General features: G+C 53.7%; 1 protein-coding gene across 1 annotated transcript in view; it reads right to left on the bottom strand.

Moving 5' to 3' along the window:
- OSBPL11 (oxysterol binding protein like 11) overlaps nucleotides 1-27,780 on the bottom strand; it is a 103,206-nt gene that overhangs the window by 64,256 nt on the left and 11,170 nt on the right. Inside the window, exons 3-4 of the mRNA XM_068246246.1 lie at nucleotides 24,235-24,303; nucleotides 3,141-3,316 (exon numbers count right to left, since the gene is read on the bottom strand). Of these exons, the coding sequence (XP_068102347.1) occupies nucleotides 3,141-3,316; nucleotides 24,235-24,303 (245 nt within the window). The remainder of the gene's footprint in view (nucleotides 1-3,140; nucleotides 3,317-24,234; nucleotides 24,304-27,780) is intronic.

The raw sequence follows: 27,780 nt of genomic DNA, 5'->3' as shown, positions 1-27,780 counted from the left end.
TATTGTCAAAATTAAGCACTTGTTTTCATTACATTATTTTCACTGCAGTTCCCTCTTTAACTCTCCACTAGGGGGAGATGCTGCCTGACCCCAGTACTGCCCCCCCCCCCCCTCCCCAGAAGGTGTGGGGTGAGCTACACTGAACTCTCCACTAGGGGGAGATGCTGCCTGACCCCATACCTGCCCCCCTCCCCCAGAAGGTGTGCGGTGAGCTACACTGAACTCTCCACTAGACAGAGATGCAGCTGGACCCCAGTACTGCCTCCCTCCCCCAGGTGTGAGATGAACTACACTGAACTCTCCACTAGGGAGAGATGCTGCCTGACCCCAGTACTGCCCCACCTCTCAGCTTGTAGAGCTCTGCGCTGGAGGTGTGGGGTGAGCTACACTGAATTCTCCACTAGGGGGAGATGCTGCCTGACCCCAGTACTGCCCCCACCTCTCAGCTTGTAGAGCTCTGCGCTGGAGGTGTAGGGTGAGCTACACTGAACTCTCCACTAGGGGGAGCTGCTGCCTGACCCCAGTACTGCCCAACCTCTCAGCTTGTAGAGCTCTGCGCTGGAGGTGTGGGGTGAGCTACACTGAACTCTCCACTAGGGGGAGATGCTGCCTGACCCCAGTACTGCCCCCACCTCTCAGCTTGTAGAGCTCTGCGCTGGAGGTGTGGAGTGAGCTACACTGAACTCTCCACTAGGGGGAGATGCTGCCTGACCCCAGTACTGCCCCCACCTCTCAGCTTGTAGAGCTCTGCGCTGGAGGTGTGGGGTGAGCTACACTGAACTCTCCACTAGGGGGAGATGCTGCCTGACCCCAGTACTGCCCCCACCTCTCAGCTTGTAGTGCTCTGCGCTGGAGGTGTGGGGTGAGCTACACTGAACTCTCCACTAGGGGGAGATGCTGCCTGACCCCAGTACTGCCCAACCTCTCAGCTTGTAGAGCTCTGCGCTGGAGGTGTGGAGTGAGCTACACTGAACTCTTCACTAGGGGGAGATGCTGCCTGACCCCAGTACTGCCCCCACCTCTCAGCTTGTAGAGCTCTGCGCTGGAGGTGTAGGGTGAGCTACACTGAACTCTCCACTAGGGGGAGATGCTGCCTGACCCCAGTACTGTCCCACCTCTCAGCTTGTAGAGCTCTGCGCTGGCGGCATTGATGGTGAAGGTGTGGGGTGAGCTACACTGAACTCTCCACTAGGGGGAGATGCTGCCTGACCCCAGTACTGCCCCCACCTCTCAGCTTGTAGAGCTCTGCGCTGGAGGTGTAGGGTGAGCTACACTGAAATCTCCACCAGGGGGAGATGCTGCCTGACCCCAGTACTGCCCCCACCTCTCAGCTTGTAGTGCTCTGCGCTGGAGGTGTGGAGTGAGCTACACTGAACTCTCCACTAGGGGGAGATGCTGCCTGACCCCAGTACTGCCTCCACCTCTCAGCTTGTAGAGCTCTGCGCTGGAGGTGTGGAGTGAGCTGACTTTATAATCATTTATAAATAATTATTGTCAAAATTAAGCACTTGTTTTCATTACATTATTTTCACTGCAGTTCCCTCTTTAACTCTCCAGAAGGTGTGGGGTGAGCTACACTGAACTCTCCACTAGGGGGAGATGCTGCCTGACCCCATACCTGCCCCCCTCCCCCAGAAGGTGTGCGGTGAGCTACACTGAACTCTCCACTAGACAGAGATGCAGCTGGACCCCAGTACTGCCTCCCTCCCCCAGGTGTGAGATGAACTACACTGAACTCTCCACTAGGGAGAGATGCTGCCTGACCCCAGTACTGCCCCACCTCTCAGCTTGTAGAGCTCTGCGCTGGAGGTGTGGGGTGAGCTACACTGAATTCTCCACTAGGGGGAGATGCTGCCTGACCCCAGTACTGCCCCCACCTCTCAGCTTGTAGAGCTCTGCGCTGGAGGTGTAGGGTGAGCTACACTGAACTCTCCACTAGGGGGAGCTGCTGCCTGACCCCAGTACTGCCCAACCTCTCAGCTTGTAGAGCTCTGCGCTGGAGGTGTGGGGTGAGCTACACTGAACTCTCCACTAGGGGGAGATGCTGCCTGACCCCAGTACTGCCCCCACCTCTCAGCTTGTAGAGCTCTGCGCTGGAGGTGTGGAGTGAGCTACACTGAACTCTCCACTAGGGGGAGATGCTGCCTGACCCCAGTACTGCCCCCACCTCTCAGCTTGTAGAGCTCCCCACTGGAGGTGTGGGGTGAGCTAGACTGAACTCTCCACTAGGGGGAGATGCTACCTGACCCCAGTACTGCCCCCCTCCCCCAGAAGGAGCAAGATGAACTACACTGAACTCTCCACTAGTGGAAGATGCTGCCTGACCCCAGTACTGCCCCCCCCCCCCCCCCACCTCTCAGCTTGTAGAGTTCTGCACTGGAGGTGTGGTGTGAGCTACACTGAATTCTCCACTAGGGGGAGATGCTGCCTGACCCCAGTACTGCCCCCCCCCCCCCACCTCTCAGCTTGTAGTGCTCTGCGCTGGAGGTGTGGGGTGAGCCACACTGAACTCTCCACAAGGGGGAGATGCTGCCTGACCCCAGTACTTCCCCCACCTCTCAGCTTGTAGAGCTCCCCACTGGAGGTGTGGGGTGAGCTAGACTGAACTCTCCACTAGGGGGAGATGCTGCCTGACCCCAGTACTGCCCCCCTCCCCCAGAAGGAGCAAGATGAACTACACTGAACTCTCCACTAGTGGAAGATGCTGCCTGACCCCAGTACTGCCCCCCCCCCCCACCTCTCAGCTTGTAGAGCTCTGCACTGGAGGTGTGGTGTGAGCTACACTGAATTCTCCACTAGGGGGAGATGCTGCCTGACCCCAGTACTGCCCCCCCCCCCCCACCTCTCAGCCTGTAGTGCTCTGCGCTGGAGGTGTGGGGTGAGCTACACTGAACTCTCCACTAGGGGGAGATGCTGCCTGACCCCAGTACTGCCCCCACCTCTCAGCTTGTAGAGCTCTGCGCTGGAGGTGTGGGGTAAGCTACACTGAATTCTCCACTAGGGGGAGATGCTGCCTGACCCCAGTACTGCCCCCTCCCCCCACCTCTCAGCTTGTAGTGCTCTGCGCTGGAGGTGTGGGGTGAGCTACACTGAACTCTCCACTAGGGGGAGATGCTGCCTGACCCCAGTACTTCCCGCACCTCTCAGCTTGTAGAGCTCTCCGCTGGCGGCGTTGACGCTGAAGGTATGGGAGTCTTCATCGCTGGGGGAAATGACGGCCCCCGCTAGCTGCACCGTCCCCCGCGGCTTCTGATTCTTAGACTGTTCGTTCACAAAGTACTCCAGCAGGCCGGCCTCATTGTTCAGGACGAAGAATCTGGAAACATGGAGAGAGGAGGAGTGTTACCAGGATCATCAGTGTGGAGGAAAAGCACCCCCTACTGGCTGTATCAGCTCACTGCGCTTACCAACAAATGGAGCGTGAGGAGATCTGACGATTCCAAATGCCTCCTATCCTAATGATCCTCAATGTATATTAAAACCGCTCGCACCCCCTACTGACTCTATCAGCTCACTGCGCTTACTGTGATGAAATCTGACAACTCCAATCGCCTCCTATCCTGATGATCCTATATATTAAGACCACTTGCACCCCCTACTGGCTGTATCAGCTCACTGCGATTAATGTGATACGATCTGACATTGTCAGGCGGGGAAGGAGAGGTCACACTGCAGTGTGTTGTCAGGCAGGGAAGGAGAAGTCACACTGCAGTGTATTGTCAGGCAGGGAAGGAGAGGTCACACTGCAGTGTATTGTCAGGCAAGGAAGGAGAGGTGACACTGCAGTGTATTGTCAGGCAGGGAAGGAGAGGTCACACTGCAGTGTATTGTCAGGCAGGGAAGGAGAGGTCACACTGCAGTGTGTTGTCAGGCAGGGAAGGAGAAGTCACACTGCAGTGTATTGTCAGGCAGGGAAGGAGAGGTCACACTGCAGTGTATTGTCAGGCAAGGAAGGAGAGGTGACACTGCAGTGTATTGTCAGGCAGGGAAGGAGAGGTGACACTGCAGTGTATTGTCAGGCAGGGAAGGAGAGGTCACACTGCAGTGTATTGTCAGGCGGGGAAGGAGACGTCACACTGCAGTGTATTGTCAGGCAGGGAAGGAGACGTCACACTGCAGTGTATTGTCAGGCAGGGAAGGAGAGGTCAAAGTGCAGTGTATTGTCAAGCAGGGAAGGAGAGGTCACACTGCAGTGTATTGTCAGGCAAGGAAGGAGAGGTGACACTGCAGTGTATTGTCAGGCAGGGAAGGAGAGGTCACACTGCAGTGTATTGTCAGGCAAGGAAGGAGAGGTGACACTGCAGTGTATTGTCAGGCAGGGAAGGAGAGGTCACACTGCAGTGTATTGTCAGGCAGGGAAGGAGAGGTGACGCTGCAGTGTATTGTCAGGCAGGGAAGGAGAGGTCACACTGCAGTGTATTGTCAGGCAAGGAAGGAGAGGTGACACTGCAGTGTATTGTCAGGCAGGGAAGGAGAGGTGACACTGCAGTGTATTGTCAGGCAGGGAAGGAGAGGTGACACTGCAGTGTATTGTCAGGCAGGGAAGGAGAGGTCACACTGCAGTGTATTGTCAGGCAGGGAAGGAGAGGTCACACTGCAGTGTATTGTCAGGCAAGGAAGGAGAGGTCACACTGCAGTGTATTGTCAGGCAGGGATGGAGAGGTCACACTGCAGTGTATTGTCAGGCAGGGAAGGAGAGGTCACACTGCAGTGTATTGTCAGGCAGGGATGGAGAGGTCACACTGCAGTGTGTTGTCAGGCAGGGAAGGAGAGGTCACACTGCAGTGTATTGTCAGGCAGGGAAGGAGAGGTCACACTGCAGTGTATTGTCAGGCAGGGAAGGAGAGGTGACACTGCAGTGTATTGTCAGGCAGGGAAGGAGAGGTCACACTGCAGTGTATTGTCAGGCAGGGAAGGAGAGGTGACGCTGCAGTGTATTGTCAGGCAAGGAAGGAGAGGTCACACTGCAGTGTATTGTCAGGCAGGGAAGGAGAGGTCACACTACAGTCTATTGTCAGGCGGGGAGGGAGAGGTAACACTGCAGTGTATTGTCAGCCAGGGAAGGAGAGGTGAGACCGCAGTGTATTGTCAGGCAGGGAAGGAGAGGTCACACTGCAGTGTATTGTCAGGCGGGGAAGGAGAGGTAACACTGCAGTGTATTGTCAGACGGGGAAGGAGAGGTCACACTGCAGTGTATTGTCAGGCAGGGAAGGAGAGGTCACACTGCAGTGTATTGTCAGGCAGGGAAGGAGAGGCCACACTGCAGTGTATTGTCAGGCAGGGAAGGATAGGTCACACTGCAGTGTATTGTCAGGCAGGGAAGGAGAGGTCACACTGCAGTATATTGTCAGGCAGGGAAGGAAAGGTCACACTGCAGAGTATTGTCAGGCAGGGAAGGAGAGGTAACGCTGCAGTGTATTGTCAGGCGGGGAAGGAGAGGTCACACTGCAGTGTATTGTCAGGCAAGGAAGGAGAGGTGACACTGCAGTGTATTGTCCGGCGGGGAGGGAGAGGTCACACTGCAGTGTATTGTCAGGCAGGGAAGGAGAGGTCACACTGCAGTGTATTGTCAGGCGGGGGAGGAGAGGTAACACTGCAGTGTATTGTCAGGCGGGGAAAGAGAGGTCACACTGCAGTGTATTGTCAGGCAGGGAAGGAGAGGTCACACTGCAGTGTATTGTCAGGCGGGGGAGGAGAGGTCACACTGCAGCGTATTGTCAGACGGGGAAGGAGAGGTCACACTGCAGTGTATTGTCAGGCAGGGAAGGAGAGGCCACACTGCAGTGTATTGTCAGGCAGGGAAGGATAGGTCACACTGCAGTGTATTGTCAGGCAGGGAAGGAGAGGTAACGCTGCAGTGTAATGTCAGGCAGGGAAGGAAAGGTGACACTGCAGTGTATTGTCAGGCAGGGAAGGAGAGGTGACACTGCAGTGTATTGTCAGGCAGGGAAGGAGAGGTCACACTGCAGTGTATTGTCAGGCAGGGAAGGAGAGGTGACGCTGCAGTGTATTGTCAGGCAAGGAAGGAGAGGTCACACTGCAGTGTATTGTCAGGCAGGGAAGGAGAGGTCACACTACAGTGTATTGTCAGGCGGGGAGGGAGAGGTCACACTGCAGTGTATTGTCAGGCAGGGAAGGAGAGGTCACACTGCAGTGTATTGTCAGGCAGGGAAGGAGAGGTCACACTGCAGTGTGTTGTCAGGCAGGGAAGGAGAGGTCACACTGCAGTGTATTGTCAGGCAGGGAAGGAGAGGTCACACTGCAGTGTGTTGTCAGGCAGGGAAGGAGAGGTCACACTGCAGTGTATTGTCAGGCAGGGAAGGAGAGGTGACACTGCAGTGTATTGTCAGGCAGGGAAGGAGAGGTGACACTGCAGTGTATTGTCAGGCAGGGAAGGAGAGGTCACACTGCAGTGTATTGTCAGGCAGGGAAGGAGAGGTGACGCTGCAGTGTATTGTCAGGCAAGGAAGGAGAGGTCACACTGCAGTGTATTGTCAGGCAGGGAAGGAGAGGTCACACTACAGTGTATTGTCAGGCGGGGAGGGAGAGGTAACACTGCAGTGTATTGTCAGGCAGGGAAGGAGAGGTGAGACCGCAGTGTATTGAAAGGCAGGGAAGGAGAGGTCACACTGCAGTGTATTGTCAGGCGGGGAAGGAGAGGTAACACTGCAGTGTATTGTCAGACGGGGAAGGAGAGGTCACACTGCAGTGTATTGTCAGGCGGGGAAGGAGAGGTCACACTGCAGTGTATTGTCAGGCAGGGAAGGATAGGTCACACTGCAGTGTATTGTCAGGTAGGGAAGGAGAGGTCACACTGCAGTATATTGTCAGGCAGGGAAGGAAAGGTCACACTGCAGAGTATTGTCAGGCAGGGAAGGAGAGGTGACGCTGCAGTGTATTGTCAGGCGGGGAAGGAGAGGTCACACTGCAGTGTATTGTCAGGCAAGGAAGGAGAGGTGACACTGCAGTGTATTGTCAGGCAGGGAAGGAGAGGTGACACTGCAGTGTATTGTCAGGCAAGGAAGGAGAGGTGACACTGCAGTGTATTGTCAGGCAAGGAAGGAGAGGTGACACTGCAGTGTAGTGTCAGGCAGGGAAGGAGAGGTCACACTGCAGTGTATTGTCAGGCAGGGAAGGAGAGGTGACACTGCAGTGTATTGTCAGGCAGGGAAGGAGAGGTCACACTGCAGTGTATTGTCAGGCAGGGAAGGAGAGGTGACGCTGCAGTGTATTGTCAGGCAAGGAAGGAGAGGTCACACTACAGTGTATTGTCAGGCGAGGAGGGAGAGGTAACACTGCAGTGTATTGTCAGGCAGGGAAGGAGAGGTGAGACCGCAGTGTATTGTCAGGCAGGGAAGGAGAGGTCACACTGCAGTGTATTGTCAGGCGGGGAAGGAGAGGTAACACTGCAGTGTATTGTCAGACGGGGAAGGAGAGGTCACACTGCAGTGTATTGTCAGGCAGGGAAGGAGAGGTCACACTGCAGTGTATTGTCAGGCGGGGAAGGAGAGGTCACACTGCAGTGTATTGTCAGGCAGGGAAGGAGAGGTCAAACTGCAGTGTATTGTCAGGCAGGGAAGGAGAGGCCACACTGCAGTGTATTGTCAGGCAGGGAAGGATAGGTCACACTGCAGTGTATTGTCAGGCAGGGAAGGAGAGGTCACACTGCAGTATATTGTCAGGCAGGGAAGGAAAGGTCACACTGCAGAGTATTGTCAGGCAGGGAAGGAGAGGTAATGCTGCAGTATATTGTCAAGCAGGGAAGGAGAGGTCACACTGCAGTGTATTGTCAGGCAGGGAAGGAGAGGTCACACTGCAGTGTATTGTCAGGCAGGGAAGGAGAGGTCACACTGCAGTGTATTGTCAGGCAGGGAAGGAGACGTCACACTGCAGTGTAATGTCAGGCGGGGAAGGAGAGGTCACACTGCAGTGCATTGTCAGGCGGGGAAGGAGAGGTCACACTGCAGTGTATTGTCAGGCAGGGAAGGAGACGTCACACTGCAGTGTATTGTCAGGCAGGGAAGGAGAGGTCACACTGCAGTGTATTGTCAGGCAGGGAAGGAGAGGTCACACTGCAGTGTATTGTCAGGCGGGGAAGGAGAGGTCACACTGCAGTGTATTGTCAGGCAGGGAAGGAGAGATCACACTGCAGTGTATTGTCAGGCAGGGAAGGAGAGGTCACACTGCAGCGTGTTGTCAGGCAGGGAAGGAGAGGTCACACTGCAGAGTAATGTCAGGCGGGGAAGGAGAGGTGACACTGCAGTGCATTGTCAGGCAGGGAAGGAGAGGTCACACTGCAGTGTATTGTCAGGCAGGGAAGGAGACGTCACACTGCAGTGTATTGTCAGGCAGGGAAGGAGAGGTGACACTGCAGTGTATTGTCAGGCAGGGAGGGAGAGGTCACACTGCAGTGTATTGTCAGGCAGGGAAGGAGAGGTCACACTGCAGTGTATTGTCAGGCGGGGAAGGAGAGGTCACACTGCAGCGTGTTGTCAGGAAGGGAAGGAGAGGTCACACTGCAGCGTATTGTCAGGCGGGGAAGGAGAGGTCACACTGCAGTGTAATGTCAGGCGGGGAAGGAGAGGTCACACTGCAGTGTATTGTCAGGCAGGGAAGGAGAGGTCACACTGCAGTGTAATGTCAGGCAGGGAAGGAGAGGTCACGTTGCAGTGTATTGTCAGGCAGGGAAGGAGAGGTCACGTTGCAGTGTATTGTCAGGCAGGGAAGGAGAGGTCACACTGCAGTGTATTGTCAGGTAGGGAAGGAGAGGTCACACTGCAGTGTATTGTCAGGCAGGGAAGGAGAGGTCCCGTTGCAGTGTATTGTCAGGCAGGGAAGGAGAGGTTACACTGCAGTGTATTGTCAGGCAGGGAAGGAGAGGTCACACTACAGTGTATTGTCAGGCAGGGAAGGAGAGGTCACACTGCAGTGTATTGTCAGGTAGGGAAGGAGAGGTCACACTGCAGTGTAATGTCAGGCGTGGAAGGAGAGGTCACACTGTAGTGTATTGTCAAGCAGGGAAAGAGAGGTCACACTGCAGCGTGTTGTCAGGCAGGGAAGGAGAGGTCACACTGCAGTGTAATGTCAGGCGGGGAAGGAGAGGTCACACTGCAGTGTATTGTCAGGCAGGGAGATCACACTGCAGTGTATTGTCAGGCGGGGAAGGAGAGGTCACCCTGCAGTGTATTGTCAGGCGGGGAAGGAGAGGTGACACTGCAGTGTATTGTCAGGCAGGGAAGGAGAGGTCACACTGCAGTGTATTGCCAGGCAGGGAAGGAGAGATCACACTGCAGTGTATTGTCAGGGAGGGAAGGAGAGGTCACGTTGCAGTGTATTGTCAGGCAGGGAAGGAGAGGTCACACTGCAGTGTATTGTCAGGTAGGGAAGGAGAGGTCACACTGCAGTGTATTGTCAGGCAGGGAAGGAGAGATCACACTGCAGTGTATTGTCAGGCAGGGAAGGAGAGGTCACACTGCAGTGTATTGTCAGGCAGGGAGATCACACTGCAGTGTATTGTCAGGCGGGGAAGGAGAGGTCACGTTGCAGTGTATTGTCAGGCGGGGAAGGAGAGGTGACACTGCAGTGTATTGTCAGGCAGGGATGGAGAGGTCACACTGCAGTGTATTGTCAGGGAAGGAAGGAGAGGTCACACTGCAGTGTATTGTCAGGCAGGGAAGGAGAGGTCACGTTGCAGTGTATTGTCAGGCAGGGAAGGAGAGGTCACGTTGCAGTGTAATGTCAGGCAGGGAAGGAGAGGTCACACTGCAGTGTATTGTCAGGTAGGGAAGGAGAGGTCACACTGCAGTGTATTGTCAGGCAGGGAAGGAGAGATCACACTGCAGTGTATTGTCAGGCAGGGAAGGAGAGGTCACACTGCAGCGTGTTGTCAGGCAGGGAAGGAGAGGTCACACTGCAGTGTAATGTCAGGCGGGGAAGGAGAGGTCACACTGCAGTGCATTGTCAGGCAGGGAAGGAGAGGTCACACTGCAGTGTATTGTCAGGCAGGGAAGGAGAGGTCACATTGCAGCGTGTTGTCAGGCAGGGAAGGAGAGGTCATGCTGCAGTGTATTGTCAGGCGGGGAAGGAGAGGTCACACTACAGTGTATTGTCAGGCAGGGAAGGAGAGGTCACACTGCAGCATGTTGTCAGGCAGGGAAGGAGAGGTCACACTGCAGCGTATTGTCAGGCGGGGAAGGAGAGATCACACTGCAGTGTATTGTCAGGCAGGGCAGGAGAGGTCACACTGCAGCATGTTGTCAGGCAGGGAAGGAGAGGTCAAAGTGCAGCGTATTGTCAGGCGGGGAAGGAGAGGTCACACTGCAGCGTATTGTCAGGCAGGGAAGGAGAGGTCACACTGCAGTGTATTGTCAGGCGGGGAAGGAGAGGTCACACTGCAGTGTGTTGTCAGGCAGGGAAGGAGAGGTGACACTGCAGTGTATTGTCAGGCAGGGATGGAGAGGTCACACTGCAGTGTATTGTCAGGCAAGGAAGGAGAGGTCACACTGCAGTGTATTGTCAGGCAGGGAAGGAGAGGTCACACTGCAGTGTATTGTCAGGCAGGGAAGGAGAGGTCACGCTGCAGTGTATTGTCAGGCAGGGAAGGAGAGGTCACACTACAGTGTATTGTCAGGCGGGGAGGGAGAGGTAACACTGCAGTGTATTGTCAGGCAGGGAAGGAGAGGTCACACTGCAGTGTATTGTCAGGCGGGGAAGGAGACGTCACACTGCAGTGTATTGTCAGGCAGGGAAGGAGAGGTCACACTGCAGTGTGTTGTCAGGCAGGGAAGGAGAAGTCACACTGCAGTGTATTGTCAGGCAGGGAAGGAGACGTCACACTGCAGTGTATTGTCAGGCAGGGATGGAGAGGTCACACTGCAGTGTATTGTCAGGCAGGGAAGGAGAGGTGACACTGCAGTGTATTGTCAGGCAGGGAAGGAGAGGTGACACTGCAGTGTATTGTCAGGCAGGGAAGGAGAGGTCACACTGCAGTGTATTGTCAGGCAGGGAAGGAGAGGTCACACTGCAGTGTATTGTCAGGCAAGGAAGGAGAGGTCACACTGCAGTGTATTGTCAGGCAGGGATGGAGAGGTCACACTGCAGTGTATTGTCAGACAGGGATGGAGAGGTCACACTGCAGTGTGTTGTCAGGCAGGGAAGGAGAGGTCACACTGCAGTGTATTGTCAGGCGGGGAAGGAGACGTCACACTGCAGTGTATTGTCAGGCAGGGAAGGAGACGTCACACTGCAGTGTATTGTCAGGCAGGGATGGAGAGGTGACACTGCAGTGTATTGTCAGGCAGGGATGGAGAGGTAACACTGCAGTGTATTGTCAGGCAGGGAAGGAGAGGTCACACTGCAGTGTATTGTCAGGCAAGGAAGGAGAGGTGACACTGCAGTGTATTGTCAGGCAGGGAAGGAGAGGTGACACTGCAGTGTATTGTCAGGCAGGGAAGGAGAGGTGACACTGCAGTGTATTGTCAGGCAGGGAAGGAGAGGTCACACTGCAGTGTATTGTCAGGCAGGGAAGGAGAGGTCACACTGCAGTGTATTGTCAGGCAAGGAAGGAGAGGTCACACTGCAGTGTATTGTCAGGTAGGGATGGAGAGGTCACACTGCAGTGTATTGTCAGACAGGGATGGAGAGGTCACACTGCAGTGTGTTGTCAGGCAGGGAAGGAGAGGTCACACTGCAGTGTATTGTCAGGCAGGGAAGGAGAGGTGACACTGCAGTGTATTGTCAGGCAGGGAAGGAGAGGTGACACTGCAGTGTATTGTTAGGCAGGGAAGGAGAGGTGACACTGCAGTGTATTGTTAGGCAGGGAAGGAGATGTCACACTGCAGTGTATTGTCAGGCAGGGAAGGAGAGGTGACGCTGCAGTGTATTGTCAGGCAAGGAAGGAGAGGTCACACTGCAGTGTATTGTCAGGCAGGGAAGGAGAGGTCACACTACAGTGTATTGTCAGGCGGGGAGGGAGAGGTAACACTGCAGTGTATTGTCAGGCAGGGAAGGAGAGGTGAGACCGCAGTGTATTGTCAGGCAGGGAAGGAGAGGTCACACTGCAGTGTATTGTCAGGCGGGGAAGGAGAGGTAACACTGCAGTGTATTGTCAGACGGGGAAGGAGAGGTCACACTGCAGTGTATTGTCAGGCGGGGAAGGAGAGGTCACACTGCAGTGTATTGTCAGGCGGGGAAGGAGAGGTCACACTGCAGTGTATTGTCAGGCAGGGAAGGAGAGGTCACACTGCAGTGTATTGTCAGGCAGGGAAGGAGAGGCCACACTGCAGTGTATTGTCAGGCAGGGAAGGAGAGGTCACACTGCAGTATATTGTCAGGCAGGGAAGGAAAGGTCACACTGCAGAGTATTGTCAGGCAGGGAAGGAGAGGTAACGCTGCAGTGTATTGTCAGGCGGGGAAGGAGAGGTCACACTGCAGTGTATTGTCAGGCAAGGAAGGAGAGGTGACACTGCAGTGTATTGTCCGGCGGGGAGGGAGAGGTCACACTGCAGTGTATTGTCAGGCAGGGAAGGAGAGGTCACACTGCAGTGTATTGTCAGGCGGGGGAGGAGAGGTAACACTGCAGTGTATTGTCAGGCGGGGAAAGAGAGGTCACACTGCAGTGTATTGTCAGGCAGGGAAGGAGAGGTCACACTGCAGTGTATTGTCAGGCGGGGGAGGAGAGGTCACACTGCAGCGTATTGTCAGACGGGGAAGGAGAGGTCACACTGCAGTGTATTGTCAGGCAGGGAAGGAGAGGCCACACTGCAGTGTATTGTCAGGCAGGGAAGGATAGGTCACACTGCAGTGTATTGTCAGGCAGGGAAGGAGAGGTAACGCTGCAGTGTAATGTCAGGCAGGGAAGGAGAGGTGACACTGCAGTGTATTGTCAGGCAGGGAAGGAGAGGTGACACTGCAGTGTATTGTCAGGCAGGGAAGGAGAGGTCACACTGCAGTGTATTGTCAGGCAGGGAAGGAGAGGTGACGCTGCAGTGTATTGTCAGGCAAGGAAGGAGAGGTCACACTGCAGTGTATTGTCAGGCAGGGAAGGAGAGGTCACACTACAGTGTATTGTCAGGCGGGGAGGGAGAGGTCACACTGCAGTGTATTGTCAGGCAGGGAAGGAGAGGTCACACTGCAGTGTATTGTCAGGCAGGGAAGGAGAGGTCACACTGCAGTGTGTTGTCAGGCAGGGAAGGAGAGGTCACACTGCAGTGTATTGTCAGGCAGGGAAGGAGAGGTCACACTGCAGTGTGTTGTCAGGCAGGGAAGGAGAGGTCACACTGCAGTGTATTGTCAGGCAGGGAAGGAGAGGTGACACTGCAGTGTATTGTCAGGCAGGGAAGGAGAGGTGACACTGCAGTGTATTGTCAGGCAGGGAAGGAGAGGTCACACTGCAGTGTATTGTCAGGCAGGGAAGGAGAGGTGACGCTGCAGTGTATTGTCAGGCAAGGAAGGAGAGGTCACACTGCAGTGTATTGTCAGGCAGGGAAGGAGAGGTCACACTACAGTGTATTGTCAGGCGGGGAGGGAGAGGTAACACTGCAGTGTATTGTCAGGCAGGGAAGGAGAGGTGAGACCGCAGTGTATTGAAAGGCAGGGAAGGAGAGGTCACACTGCAGTGTATTGTCAGGCGGGGAAGGAGAGGTAACACTGCAGTGTATTGTCAGACGGGGAAGGAGAGGTCACACTGCAGTGTATTGTCAGGCGGGGAAGGAGAGGTCACACTGCAGTGTATTGTCAGGCAGGGAAGGATAGGTCACACTGCAGTGTATTGTCAGGTAGGGAAGGAGAGGTCACACTGCAGTATATTGTCAGGCAGGGAAGGAAAGGTCACACTGCAGAGTATTGTCAGGCAGGGAAGGAGAGGTGACGCTGCAGTGTATTGTCAGGCGGGGAAGGAGAGGTCACACTGCAGTGTATTGTCAGGCAAGGAAGGAGAGGTGACACTGCAGTGTATTGTCAGGCAGGGAAGGAGAGGTGACACTGCAGTGTATTGTCAGGCAAGGAAGGAGAGGTGACACTGCAGTGTATTGTCAGGCAAGGAAGGAGAGGTGACACTGCAGTGTAGTGTCAGGCAGGGAAGGAGAGGTCACACTGCAGTGTATTGTCAGGCAGGGAAGGAGAGGTGACACTGCAGTGTATTGTCAGGCAGGGAAGGAGAGGTCACACTGCAGTGTATTGTCAGGCAGGGAAGGAGAGGTGACGCTGCAGTGTATTGTCAGGCAAGGAAGGAGAGGTCACACTACAGTGTATTGTCAGGCGAGGAGGGAGAGGTAACACTGCAGTGTATTGTCAGGCAGGGAAGGAGAGGTGAGACCGCAGTGTATTGTCAGGCAGGGAAGGAGAGGTCACACTGCAGTGTATTGTCAGGCGGGGAAGGAGAGGTAACACTGCAGTGTATTGTCAGACGGGGAAGGAGAGGTCACACTGCAGTGTATTGTCAGGCAGGGAAGGAGAGGTCACACTGCAGTGTATTGTCAGGCGGGGAAGGAGAGGTCACACTGCAGTGTATTGTCAGGCAGGGAAGGAGAGGTCAAACTGCAGTGTATTGTCAGGCAGGGAAGGAGAGGCCACACTGCAGTGTATTGTCAGGCAGGGAAGGATAGGTCACACTGCAGTGTATTGTCAGGCAGGGAAGGAGAGGTCACACTGCAGTATATTGTCAGGCAGGGAAGGAAAGGTCACACTGCAGAGTATTGTCAGGCAGGGAAGGAGAGGTAATGCTGCAGTATATTGTCAAGCAGGGAAGGAGAGGTCACACTGCAGTGTATTGTCAGGCAGGGAAGGAGAGGTCACACTGCAGTGTATTGTCAGGCAGGGAAGGAGAGGTCACACTGCAGTGTATTGTCAGGCGGGGAAGGAGAGGTCACTCTGCAGTGTATTGTCAGGCAGGGAAGGAGAGATCACACTGCAGTGTATTGTCAGGCAGGGAAGGAGAGGTCACACTGCAGCGTGTTGTCAGGCAGGGAAGGAGAGGTCACACTGCAGTGTAATGTCAGGCGGGGAAGGAGAGGTCACACTGCAGTGCATTGTCAGGCGGGGAAGGAGAGGTCACACTGCAGTGTATTGTCAGGCAGGGAAGGAGACGTCACACTGCAGTGTATTGTCAGGCAGGGAAGGAGAGGTCACACTGCAGTGTATTGTCAGGCAGGGAAGGAGAGGTCACACTGCAGTGTATTGTCAGGCGGGGAAGGAGAGGTCACACTGCAGTGTATTGTCAGGCAGGGAAGGAGAGATCACACTGCAGTGTATTGTCAGGCAGGGAAGGAGAGGTCACACTGCAGCGTGTTGTCAGGCAGGGAAGGAGAGGTCACACTGCAGAGTAATGTCAGGCGGGGAAGGAGAGGTGACACTGCAGTGCATTGTCAGGCAGGGAAGGAGAGGTCACACTGCAGTGTATTGTCAGGCAGGGAAGGAGACGTCACACTGCAGTGTATTGTCAGGCAGGGAAGGAGAGGTGACACTGCAGTGTATTGTCAGGCAGGGAGGGAGAGGTCACACTGCAGTGTATTGTCAGGCAGGGAAGGAGAGGTCACACTGCAGTGTATTGTCAGGCGGGGAAGGAGAGGTCACACTGCAGCGTGTTGTCAGGAAGGGAAGGAGAGGTCACACTGCAGCGTATTGTCAGGCGGGGAAGGAGAGGTCACACTGCAGTGTAATGTCAGGCGGGGAAGGAGAGGTCACACTGCAGTGTATTGTCAGGCAGGGAAGGAGAGGTCACACTGCAGTGTAATGTCAGGCAGGGAAGGAGAGGTCACGTTGCAGTGTATTGTCAGGCAGGGAAGGAGAGGTCACGTTGCAGTGTATTGTCAGGCAGGGAAGGAGAGGTCACACTGCAGTGTATTGTCAGGTAGGGAAGGAGAGGTCACACTGCAGTGTATTGTCAGGCAGGGAAGGAGAGGTCCCGTTGCAGTGTATTGTCAGGCAGGGAAGGAGAGGTTACACTGCAGTGTATTGTCAGGCAGGGAAGGAGAGGTCACACTACAGTGTATTGTCAGGCAGGGAAGGAGAGGTCACACTGCAGTGTATTGTCAGGTAGGGAAGGAGAGGTCACACTGCAGTGTAATGTCAGGCGTGGAAGGAGAGGTCACACTGTAGTGTATTGTCAAGCAGGGAAAGAGAGGTCACACTGCAGCGTGTTGTCAGGCAGGGAAGGAGAGGTCACACTGCAGTGTAATGTCAGGCGGGGAAGGAGAGGTCACACTGCAGTGTATTGTCAGGCAGGGAGATCACACTGCAGTGTATTGTCAGGCGGGGAAGGAGAGGTCACCCTGCAGTGTATTGTCAGGCGGGGAAGGAGAGGTGACACTGCAGTGTATTGTCAGGCAGGGAAGGAGAGGTCACACTGCAGTGTATTGCCAGGCAGGGAAGGAGAGATCACACTGCAGTGTATTGTCAGGGAGGGAAGGAGAGGTCACGTTGCAGTGTATTGTCAGGCAGGGAAGGAGAGGTCACACTGCAGTGTATTGTCAGGTAGGGAAGGAGAGGTCACACTGCAGTGTATTGTCAGGCAGGGAAGGAGAGATCACACTGCAGTGTATTGTCAGGCAGGGAAGGAGAGGTCACACTGCAGTGTATTGTCAGGCAGGGAGATCACACTGCAGTGTATTGTCAGGCGGGGAAGGAGAGGTCACGTTGCAGTGTATTGTCAGGCGGGGAAGGAGAGGTGACACTGCAGTGTATTGTCAGGCAGGGATGGAGAGGTCACACTGCAGTGTATTGTCAGGGAAGGAAGGAGAGGTCACACTGCAGTGTATTGTCAGGCAGGGAAGGAGAGGTCACGTTGCAGTGTATTGTCAGGCAGGGAAGGAGAGGTCACGTTGCAGTGTAATGTCAGGCAGGGAAGGAGAGGTCACACTGCAGTGTATTGTCAGGTAGGGAAGGAGAGGTCACACTGCAGTGTATTGTCAGGCAGGGAAGGAGAGATCACACTGCAGTGTATTGTCAGGCAGGGAAGGAGAGGTCACACTGCAGCGTGTTGTCAGGCAGGGAAGGAGAGGTCACACTGCAGTGTAATGTAAGGCGGGGAAGGAGAGGTCACACTGCAGTGCATTGTCAGGCAGGGAAGGAGAGGTCACACTGCAGTGTATTGTCAGGCAGGGAAGGAGAGGTCACATTGCAGCGTGTTGTCAGGCAGGGAAGGAGAGGTCATGCTGCAGTGTATTGTCAGGCGGGGAAGGAGAGGTCACACTACAGTGTATTGTCAGGCAGGGAAGGAGAGGTCACACTGCAGCATGTTGTCAGGCAGGGAAGGAGAGGTCACACTGCAGCGTATTGTCAGGCGGGGAAGGAGAGATCACACTGCAGTGTATTGTCAGGCAGGGCAGGAGAGGTCACACTGCAGCATGTTGTCAGGCAGGGAAGGAGAGGTCAAAGTGCAGCGTATTGTCAGGCGGGGAAGGAGAGGTCACACTGCAGCGTATTGTCAGGCAGGGAAGGAGAGGTCACACTGCAGTGTATTGTCAGGCGGGGAAGGAGAGGTCACACTGCAGTGTGTTGTCAGGCAGGGAAGGAGAGGTGACACTGCAGTGTATTGTCAGGCAGGGATGGAGAGGTCACACTGCAGTGTATTGTCAGGCAAGGAAGGAGAGGTCACACTGCAGTGTATTGTCAGGCAGGGAAGGAGAGGTCACACTGCAGTGTATTGTCAGGCAGGGAAGGAGAGGTCACGCTGCAGTGTATTGTCAGGCAGGGAAGGAGAGGTCACACTACAGTGTATTGTCAGGCGGGGAGGGAGAGGTAACACTGCAGTGTATTGTCAGGCAGGGAAGGAGAGGTCACACTGCAGTGTATTGTCAGGCGGGGAAGGAGACGTCACACTGCAGTGTATTGTCAGGCAGGGAAGGAGAGGTCACACTGCAGTGTGTTGTCAGGCAGGGAAGGAGAAGTCACACTGCAGTGTATTGTCAGGCAGGGAAGGAGACGTCACACTGCAGTGTATTGTCAGGCAGGGATGGAGAGGTCACACTGCAGTGTATTGTCAGGCAGGGAAGGAGAGGTGACACTGCAGTGTATTGTCAGGCAGGGAAGGAGAGGTGACACTGCAGTGTATTGTCAGGCAGGGAAGGAGAGGTCACACTGCAGTGTATTGTCAGGCAGGGAAGGAGAGGTCACACTGCAGTGTATTGTCAGGCAAGGAAGGAGAGGTCACACTGCAGTGTATTGTCAGGCAGGGATGGAGAGGTCACACTGCAGTGTATTGTCAGACAGGGATGGAGAGGTCACACTGCAGTGTGTTGTCAGGCAGGGAAGGAGAGGTCACACTGCAGTGTATTGTCAGGCGGGGAAGGAGACGTCACACTGCAGTGTATTGTCAGGCAGGGAAGGAGACGTCACACTGCAGTGTATTGTCAGGCAGGGATGGAGAGGTGACACTGCAGTGTATTGTCAGGCAGGGATGGAGAGGTAACACTGCAGTGTATTGTCAGGCAGGGAAGGAGAGGTCACACTGCAGTGTATTGTCAGGCAAGGAAGGAGAGGTGACACTGCAGTGTATTGTCAGGCAGGGAAGGAGAGGTGACACTGCAGTGTATTGTCAGGCAGGGAAGGAGAGGTGACACTGCAGTGTATTGTCAGGCAGGGAAGGAGAGGTCACACTGCAGTGTATTGTCAGGCAGGGAAGGAGAGGTCACACTGCAGTGTATTGTCAGGCAAGGAAGGAGAGGTCACACTGCAGTGTATTGTCAGGTAGGGATGGAGAGGTCACACTGCAGTGTATTGTCAGACAGGGATGGAGAGGTCACACTGCAGTGTGTTGTCAGGCAGGGAAGGAGAGGTCACACTGCAGTGTATTGTCAGGCAGGGAAGGAGAGGTGACACTGCAGTGTATTGTTAGGCAGGGAAGGAGAGGTGACACTGCAGTGTATTGTTAGGCAGGGAAGGAGATGTCACACTGCAGTGTATTGTCAGGCAGGGAAGGAGAGGTGACGCTGCAGTGTATTGTCAGGCAAGGAAGGAGAGGTCACACTGCAGTGTATTGTCAGGCAGGGAAGGAGAGGTCACACTACAGTGTATTGTCAGGCGGGGAGGGAGAGGTAACACTGCAGTGTATTGTCAGGCAGGGAAGGAGAGGTGAGACCGCAGTGTATTGTCAGGCAGGGAAGGAGAGGTCACACTGCAGTGTATTGTCAGGCGGGGAAGGAGAGGTAACACTGCAGTGTATTGTCAGACGGGGAAGGAGAGGTCACACTGCAGTGTATTGTCAGGCGGGGAAGGAGAGGTCACACTGCAGTGTATTGTCAGGCGGGGAAGGAGAGGTCACACTGCAGTGTATTGTCAGGCAGGGAAGGAGAGGTCACACTGCAGTGTATTGTCAGGCAGGGAAGGAGAGGCCACACTGCAGTGTATTGTCAGGCAGGGAAGGAGAGGTCACACTGCAGTATATTGTCAGGCAGGGAAGGAAAGGTCACACTGCAGAGTATTGTCAGGCAGGGAAGGAGAGGTAACGCTGCAGTGTATTGTCAGGCGGGGAAGGAGAGGTCACACTGCAGTGTATTGTCAGGCAAGGAAGGAGAGGTGACACTGCAGTGTATTGTCAGGCAGGGAAGGAGAGGTGACACTGCAGTGTATTGTCAGGCAGGGAAGGAGAGGTGACACTGCAGTGTATTGTCAGGCAGGGAAGGAGAGGTCACACTGCAGTGTATTGTCAGGCAGGGAAGGAGAGGTGACGCTGCAGTGTATTGTCAGGCAAGGAAGGAGAGGTCACACTACAGTGTATTGTCAGGCGGGGAGGGAGAGGTAACACTGCAGTGTATTGTCAGGCAGGGAAGGAGAGGTGAGACCGCAGTGTATTGTCAGGCAGGGAAGGAGAGGTCACACTGCAGTGTATTGTCAGGCGGGGAAAGAGAGGTCACACTGCAGGGTATTGTCAGGCAGGGAAGGAGAGGTCACACTGCAGTGTATTGTCAGGCCGGGAAGGAGAGGTCACACTGCAGTGTATTGTCAGGCAGGGAAGGAGAGGTGACACTGCAGTGTAGTGTCAGGCAGGGAAGGAGAGGTCACACTGCAGTGTATTGTCAGGCAGGGAAGGAGAGGTCACACTGCAGTGTATTGTCAGGCGGGGAAGGAGAGGTCACACTGCAGTGTAGTGTCAGGCAGGGAAGGAGAGGTCACACTACAGTGTATTGTCAGGCAGGGAAGGAGAGGTCACACTGCAGTGTATTGTCAGGCGGGGGAAGGAGAGGTCACACTGCAGTGTATTGTCAGGCAGGGAAGGAGAGGTCACACTGCAGTGTATTGTCAGACGGGGAAGGAGAGGTCACACTGCAGTGTATTGTCAGGCAGGGAAGGAGAGGTCACACTGCAGTGTATTGTCAGGCGGGGAAGGAGAGGTAACACTGCAGTGTATTGTCAGACGGGGAAGGAGAAGTCACACTGCAGTGTATTGTCAGGTAGGGAAGGAGAGGTCACACTGCAGTGTATTGTCAGGCGGGGAAGGAGAGGTCACACTGCAGTGTATTGTCAGGCAGGGAAGGAGAGGTCAAACTGCAGTGTATTGTCAGGCAGGGAAGGAGAGGCCACACTGCAGTGTATTGTCAGGCAGGGAAGGATAGGTCACACTGCAGTATATTGTCAGGCAGGGAAGGAAAGGTCACACTGCAGAGTATTGTCAGGCAGGGAAGGAGAGGTAATGCTGCAGTATATTGTCAAGCAGGGAAGGAGAGGTCACACTGCAGTGTATTGTCAGGCAGGGAAGGAGAGGTCACACTGTAGTGTATTGTCAGGCAGGGAAGGAGAGGTCACACTGCAGTGTATTGTCAGGCAGGGAAGGAGAGGTGACGCTGCAGTGTATTGTCAGGCAAGGAAGGAGAGGTCACACTACAGTGTATTGTCAGGCGGGGAGGGAGAGGTAACACTGCAGTGTATTGTCAGGCAGGGAAGGAGAGGTGAGACCGCAGTGTATTGTCAGGCAGGGAAGGAGAGGTCACACTGCAGTGTATTGTCAGGCGGGGAAGGAGAGGTAACACTGCAGTGTATTGTCAGGCAGGGAAGGAGAGGTGACACTGCAGTGTATTGTCAGGCAGGGAAGGAGAGGTCACACTGCAGTGTATTGTCAGGCAGGGAAGGAGAGGTCACACTGCAGTGTATTGTCAGGCAGGGATGGAGAGGTCACACTGCAGTGTATTGTCAGGCAGGGAAGGAGAGGTCACACTGCAGTGTATTGTCAGGCAGGGAAGGAGAGGTGACACTGCAGTGTATTGTCAGGCAGGGAAGGAGAGGTCACACTGCAGTGTATTGTCAGGCAGGGAAGGAGAGGTCACACTGCAGTGTATTGTCAGGCAGGGAAGGAGAGGTCACACTGCAGTGTATTGTCAGGCAGGGAAGGAGAGGTCACACTGCAGTGTATTGTCAGGCAAGGAAGGAGAGGTCACACTGCAGTGTATTGTCAGGCGGGGAAGGAGAGGTCACACTGCAGTATATTGTCAAGCAGGGAAGGAGAGGTCACACTGCAGTGTATTGTCAGGCAGGGAAGGAGAGGTCACACTGTAGTGTATTGTCAGGCAGGGAAGGAGAGGTCACACTGCAGTGTATTGTCAGGCGGGGAAGGAGAGGTCACACTGCAGTGTATTGTCAGGCAGGGAAGGAGAGATCACACTGCAGTGTATTGTCAGGCAGGGAAGGAGAGGTCACACTGCAGCGTGTTGTCAGGCAGGGAAGGAGAGGTCACACTGCAGTGTAATGTCAGGCGGGGAAGGAGAGGTCACACTGCAGTGCATTGTCAGGCAGGGAAGGAGAGGTCACACTGCAGTGTATTGTCAGGCAGGGAAGGAGACGTCACACTGCAGTGTATTGTCAGGCAGGGAAGGAGAGGTGACACTGCAGTGTATTGTCAGGCAGGGAAGGAGAGGTCACACTGCAGTGTATTGTCAGGCAGGGAAGGAGAGGTCACACTGCAGTGTATTGTCAGGCAGGGAAGGAGAGGTCACACTGCAGTGTATTGTCAGGCAGGGAAGGAGAGGTCACACTGCAGTGTATTGTCAGGCAAGGAAGGAGAGGTCACACTGCAGTGTATTGTCAGGCGGGGAAGGAGAGGTCACACTGCAGTATATTGTCAAGCAGGGAAGGAGAGGTCACACTGCAGTGTATTGTCAGGCAGGGAAGGAGAGGTCACACTGTAGTGTATTGTCAGGCAGGGAAGGAGAGGTCACACTGCAGTGTATTGTCAGGCGGGGAAGGAGAGGTCACACTGCAGTGTATTGTCAGGCAGGGAAGGAGAGATCACACTGCAGTGTATTGTCAGGCAGGGAAGGAGAGGTCACACTGCAGCGTGTTGTCAGGCAGGGAAGGAGAGGTCACACTGCAGTGTAATGTCAGGCGGGGAAGGAGAGGTCACACTGCAGTGCATTGTCAGGCAGGGAAGGAGAGGTCACACTGCAGTGTATTGTCAGGCAGGGAAGGAGACGTCACACTGCAGTGTATTGTCAGGCAGGGAAGGAGAGGTCACACTGCAGTGTATTGTCAGGCAGGGAAGGAGAGGTCACACTGCAGTGTATTGTCAGGCGGGGAAGGAGAGGTCACACTGCAGTGTATTGTCAGGCAGGGAAGGAGAGATCACACTGCAGTGTATTGTCAGGCAGGGAAGGAGAGGTCACACTGCAGCGTGTTGTCAGGCAGGGAAGGAGAGGTCACACTGCAGTGTAATGTCAGGCGGGGAAGGAGAGGTCACACTGCAGTGCATTGTCAGGCAGGGAAGGAGAGGTCACACTGCAGTGTATTGTCAGGCAGGGAAGGAGACGTCACACTGCAGTGTATTGTCAGGCAGGGAAGGAGAGGTGACACTGCAGTGTATTGTCAGGCAGGGAGGGAGAGGTCACACTGCAGTGTATTGTCAGGCAGGGAAGGAGAGATCACACTGCAGTGTATTGTCAGGCAGGGAAGGAGAGGTCACACTGCAGCGTGTTGTCAAGCAGGGAAGGAGAGGTCACACTGCAGTGTAATGTCAGGCGGGGAAGGAGAGCTCACACTGCAGTGCATTGTCAGGCAGGGAAGGAGAGGTCACACTGCAGTGTATTGTCAGGCAGGGAAGGAGAGGTCACATTGCAGCGTGTTGTCAGGCAGGGAAGGAGAGGTCATGCTGCAGTGTATTGTCAGGCGGGGAAGGAGAGGTCACACTGCAGTGTATTGTCAGGCGGGGAAGGAGAGGTCACACTGCAGTGTATTGTCAGGCAGGGAGGGAGAGGTCACACTGCAGTGTATTGTCAGGCAGGGAAGGAGAGGTCATGCTGCAGTGTATTGTCAGGCAGGGAGATCACACTGCAGTGTATTGTCAGGCAGGGAAGGAGAGGTCACACTGCAGTGTATTGTCAGGCAGGGAAGGAGAGGTCACACTGCAGCATGTTGTCAGGCAGGGAAGGAGAGGTCACACTGCAGCGTATTGTCAGGCGGGGAAGGAGAGATCACACTGCAGTGTATTGTCAGGCAGGGAAGGAGAGGTCACACTGCAGCATGTTGTCAGGCAGGGAAGGAGAGGTCAAACTGCAGCGTATTGTCAGGCGGGGAAGGAGAGGTCACACTGCAGTGTATTGTCAGGTAGGGAAGGAGAGGTCACACTGCAGTGTATTGTCAGGCCGGGAAGGAGAGGTCACACTGCAGTGTATTGTCAGGCAGGGAAGGAGAGGTCGCACTGCAGTGTATTGTCAGGCGGGGAAGGAGCAGGTGTCACTGCAGCAGGGAAGGAGAGGTGCACTCAGCAAGCTGACATTAGGCAGCTCGGTGGCGTAGTGGTTAGCACTCTTGCCTTGCAGTGCGGGGTCCCTGGTTTGGTGGTGGATAGGTGCCTGGATGGTTTAATGGTTAAGGGCTCTGCCCCTGACACAGGCGACCTGGGTTCGAATCTCGGCTCTGCCCCATCACCTCTGCCAGCACCTATTCAGTAGGAGTCTGCCTAACACTGCTACTGCCTATACAGCGCGTCCTAGAGGCTGTAGCTCTGGCGCTTTGAGTCCGCCAGGAGAAAAGCGCAATATAAATGTTCTATGTTTGTTTGTTTGTATCTCAGCCAGGGTACTATTCGCATGGAGTTTATGTTCTCCCTGTGTCTGTGTGGGTTTCCTCTGGGCACTCCAGTTTCCTCCCACATCCCAAAAACATACAGATAAGTTAATTGGCTTTCCCCCTAAAATTGACCCCAGTCTATGATACATGCTAAACACGATACATACATAGACATATGACTATTGTAACTTGCAGGAATTATTGGGTTTATACAGGTGCTGCACGCCCCCTGCTGGAACCTACCGGAACTGCCATCCCGTCACCAGATTGGTGTACTTCATCAGATAGCCGCAGATGCTTTCCATGTGGTCACTGTAGAGAGAACAATAGCAATCAGTCAGTGTGGGACCTGCATACTCTATATGGATGATACAGGGGACAATTTCATCAGATGGGCGTGGCCTGTACAGCCATGCCAGACAATGCCCCTCCCTCTGTGATCTCCTCCTCCATTTCAAGAGCCAAACATCACATATTACAGATAAAAACAGATCTTATGACCATTAAGTGTCCCAAATATGTAACCTGAAATCACAAAGGAATGACCACAAAGTTCAGAAGCTTCTGTGTGGGAGTGCACTCTGCACTATGACATTCTGTGACCTCAAGCGGCCTATCACAGGCACAGCAATGGCAAGCGCTGCAGAGGAGGACGAGGACACCGGTGGGAGGAAACATTCGCACAGCACACTGGGCTTTCAAACAAGTTCTAAAAGTAGATGATGAAAAAAACTTAGCCAAACAAATTATGCAAAAACATAATTCTATTTGTTCAGTATTTACTAGGGATGGGGGGGGGGGGGGGGGCTCTGTTATTGATACTTAAATCTAGAAAGGGTCACAAGACAATCTCTAATGGAGGCCACTAATGAACCAATCGTTTTAATCCAAGCTTACCACCTTACTAAGGGAGCTGACTAATTCAATTCAAGGCCGCTGTTACCCCACTCAGAAGTGGTCGATCATCTAAGATAACAGCGATTACAAGACGTGTAGCAGCGCAATACGTTATAGAGGAACCCAGGGGAATGTCTGCAGCTGGAGGCCTGCAGTAGGATTCAGGGCTGTGGAGTCGGAGCAATTTTGGGTTCCTGGAGCCGGAGGTTTCATAAACGGAGTCGTCGAATGATTTTTGTACCGACTCCACAGCTCTGGTATACTTCTGCACATTGTGTGCCTTCTCTATCAATTACATTAACCTCCTTAGCGGTAACTCCGTGCTGGACACGAGGTAAGCTGCTGCGGAGGATTGCTCATGCACCGCTGGGCCGATTTGCAGATTTTTTTTTTTTTATACCTTCGATCGCCACCGCTCCACGTCGATTCGCCGCTACCCGCCGCGTTAGATGGTCCCCGAGACTCCGTGTGCTGCCTGGCCAATCAGTGCCAGGCAGCGCTGAGGGGTGGATCGGGATACCCTCTGATGTCACAACGTCGATGACGTTGGTGATGCCAATGGCGACGGGGGAAGCCCTAATGGAAATCCCGTTCAGAACAGGATTTCCTGAGGGGCCTGATCGCTGCCCCCCTGGCAGATTTAATTGACCGCCAGGGAGGTTAACTGCTGTGGACAAAATGTGTGCAGAAAACGGTGCGCAGGGTGTCCCCTGCCTGCCTGGCTGTATGTCGCTGTGTCCGATATCGGGATTAAAGGGGGACTCCAGCGCATCAGGAAATCTCCCCTATACACCTTCCTGCCCCTCCCAAGACTACCTTCACTTTGAAACGCAAAACAAAAGTTTGCAGAAAGCTTAGTGTGTCCTTCTTGATCTTGCAGCCCAGCAATGACACCCTTCCCATGGACTAACTCTGACTTGAATTGCCGGGTCTCTGTAAAATCACATGATCATGCGTCTTATACCCTGTCTGCATGGATAACCTTGTGCTGTGTTGTATAACCTTCTGTCTGTCACCCCTTGTTTACATTGTATGTATCCCTATTTATTAGCCAGCGCTGCGTAATATGTTGGCTCTTTATAAATACAGTACATAATAATAAAAAGCTCAGATGCAAATTATTCCAGATTGCCTGTAAATTTAATGTATGCATCCCAATTAAAATCAGCAGGAAATGAATCTGACTGGCCCAATTCTGAACTGCATATCATTTGCATTAAATTTGGAATTATTAGCAACTCATTAACCAATCTCTGCTCAGAAATAGTTTATTCACGCTTCACTGCACTCCCCTAGCGGCAGCGCCACTGACAGGCACAGACACTGCCCATTACACTGCCTATATATGTTTCATTATTACTATGGCAACGCCACTGACAGGCACGGACACTGCCAATCTATGTTTCCTTATTACTATGGCAACGCCACTGACAGGCACGGACACTGCCAATCTATGTTTCCTTATTACTATGGCAACACCACTGACAGGCACAGACGCTGTCCATGTATGTTTATTACTATGGCAACTTCTGAAGGTAAAAACAAAAGATGGCAGATGAGCAAATAATATAACAATATTTTCATCCAACAGCACCAGCATGTGGGATTGAAGTCTTTATTGTTCGCCTGGAGAGGTTCTGCCCGGCAACTTAGTGACGTGGGACAGACAGGAAGCCGGTCATGTGATCTGCAAGTCACATGATGGACACTTCCTCACTATAGTGGGGAGAAGAAGTCACAAGAATTCCAAAATCCTGCACAAGTCAGCAAAGGGGAAGTCCTAAAATACAGAGAGAGAGAACGAGCAGTACATAATACACACACACACACACACACACCGTACACACACACACACACACACACCGTACACACACACACACCACACTGTATATACACACACACACACACACACACACACACACACACACACACACACACACACACACACACACACACACACACAGTCAGTGCAGCGCAATACAGGGTGGTTGATCAAAGCCAGAGGCCCAACAATGACTGCATACAGTTATTTAAGGAAGAACCCCGATGACAGGAGGTTTCACCAACAGCAATAAGAAGGGTTGAGGGCTTGAAGCAAGGCTGTGGACCCTTCTCTTATGTCCTCTCTGAGCACCCATCCTGCCTCCACCATAACTTTACCATCCAGTAACTCAAATATTTACCCATCAGAGGTTTAAAATAAGGCTTCTGCAGCTAAAAACTCAAAGTTTGATCACATGACCAAGAAGCAGCAGAGTGCAGCGTTTCAGGATTGGAAGGAAGTGGGGCCCAGACACAGCAAGTAAGCAGAGCAGGAAGCGGCTGGTGTCTGGCCTCCTCACCAGGTATTTATATGACATCAGCTATGCGAAGAACAATAAAAACCAGCTGTGTGTATCGCAGTGCGGCGCAGACACGGGAAACGTCTGCGTCTGGAGAGCCACTTTTATCACTTTATTATATCTATTGTTTTGTTCAACCAAAGCGATGAAATTGTCCCTTTTCATTAATGTGCATTCATTTCCTAATCAATAAAATGATTAAATGCAATAAAACCCCAAACTGATGAAAATCACTGAAGGATCCCGATTCTGTCATTTTCCAGAGAATTTGATCATTCTGCTTTTGAAAACAATAAAACAATCAAATCTAAACCGGAAAACAGCATCACCAATTTCACTGGCTTTAGAAGTAGAATAAAAAGTAGAACTGCTGGTTGTCAGGGAAACCTGCGTGGTGACATCAGGTCACTGCTGCTGAGCTGAGTTTGCAGGAGCTGGAAGCTGTGGGGAGCGCAGAGGTAGAGCTGGTCATGTGATCGCTCATATCCTCTGACACAGCGTCTGTCGCTTCGGCTGCCCAGGAGCCAATCATTAAAGGACAACTACTGTG

This window comes from Hyperolius riggenbachi, chromosome 7 (assembly GCF_040937935.1).
Source record: "Hyperolius riggenbachi isolate aHypRig1 chromosome 7, aHypRig1.pri, whole genome shotgun sequence".
Taxonomy (NCBI): Eukaryota; Metazoa; Chordata; class Amphibia; order Anura; family Hyperoliidae; genus Hyperolius; species Hyperolius riggenbachi.
The sequence above is the reverse complement of the archived record's forward strand: the minus strand, read 5'-3'. Positions and strand labels throughout refer to the sequence as shown.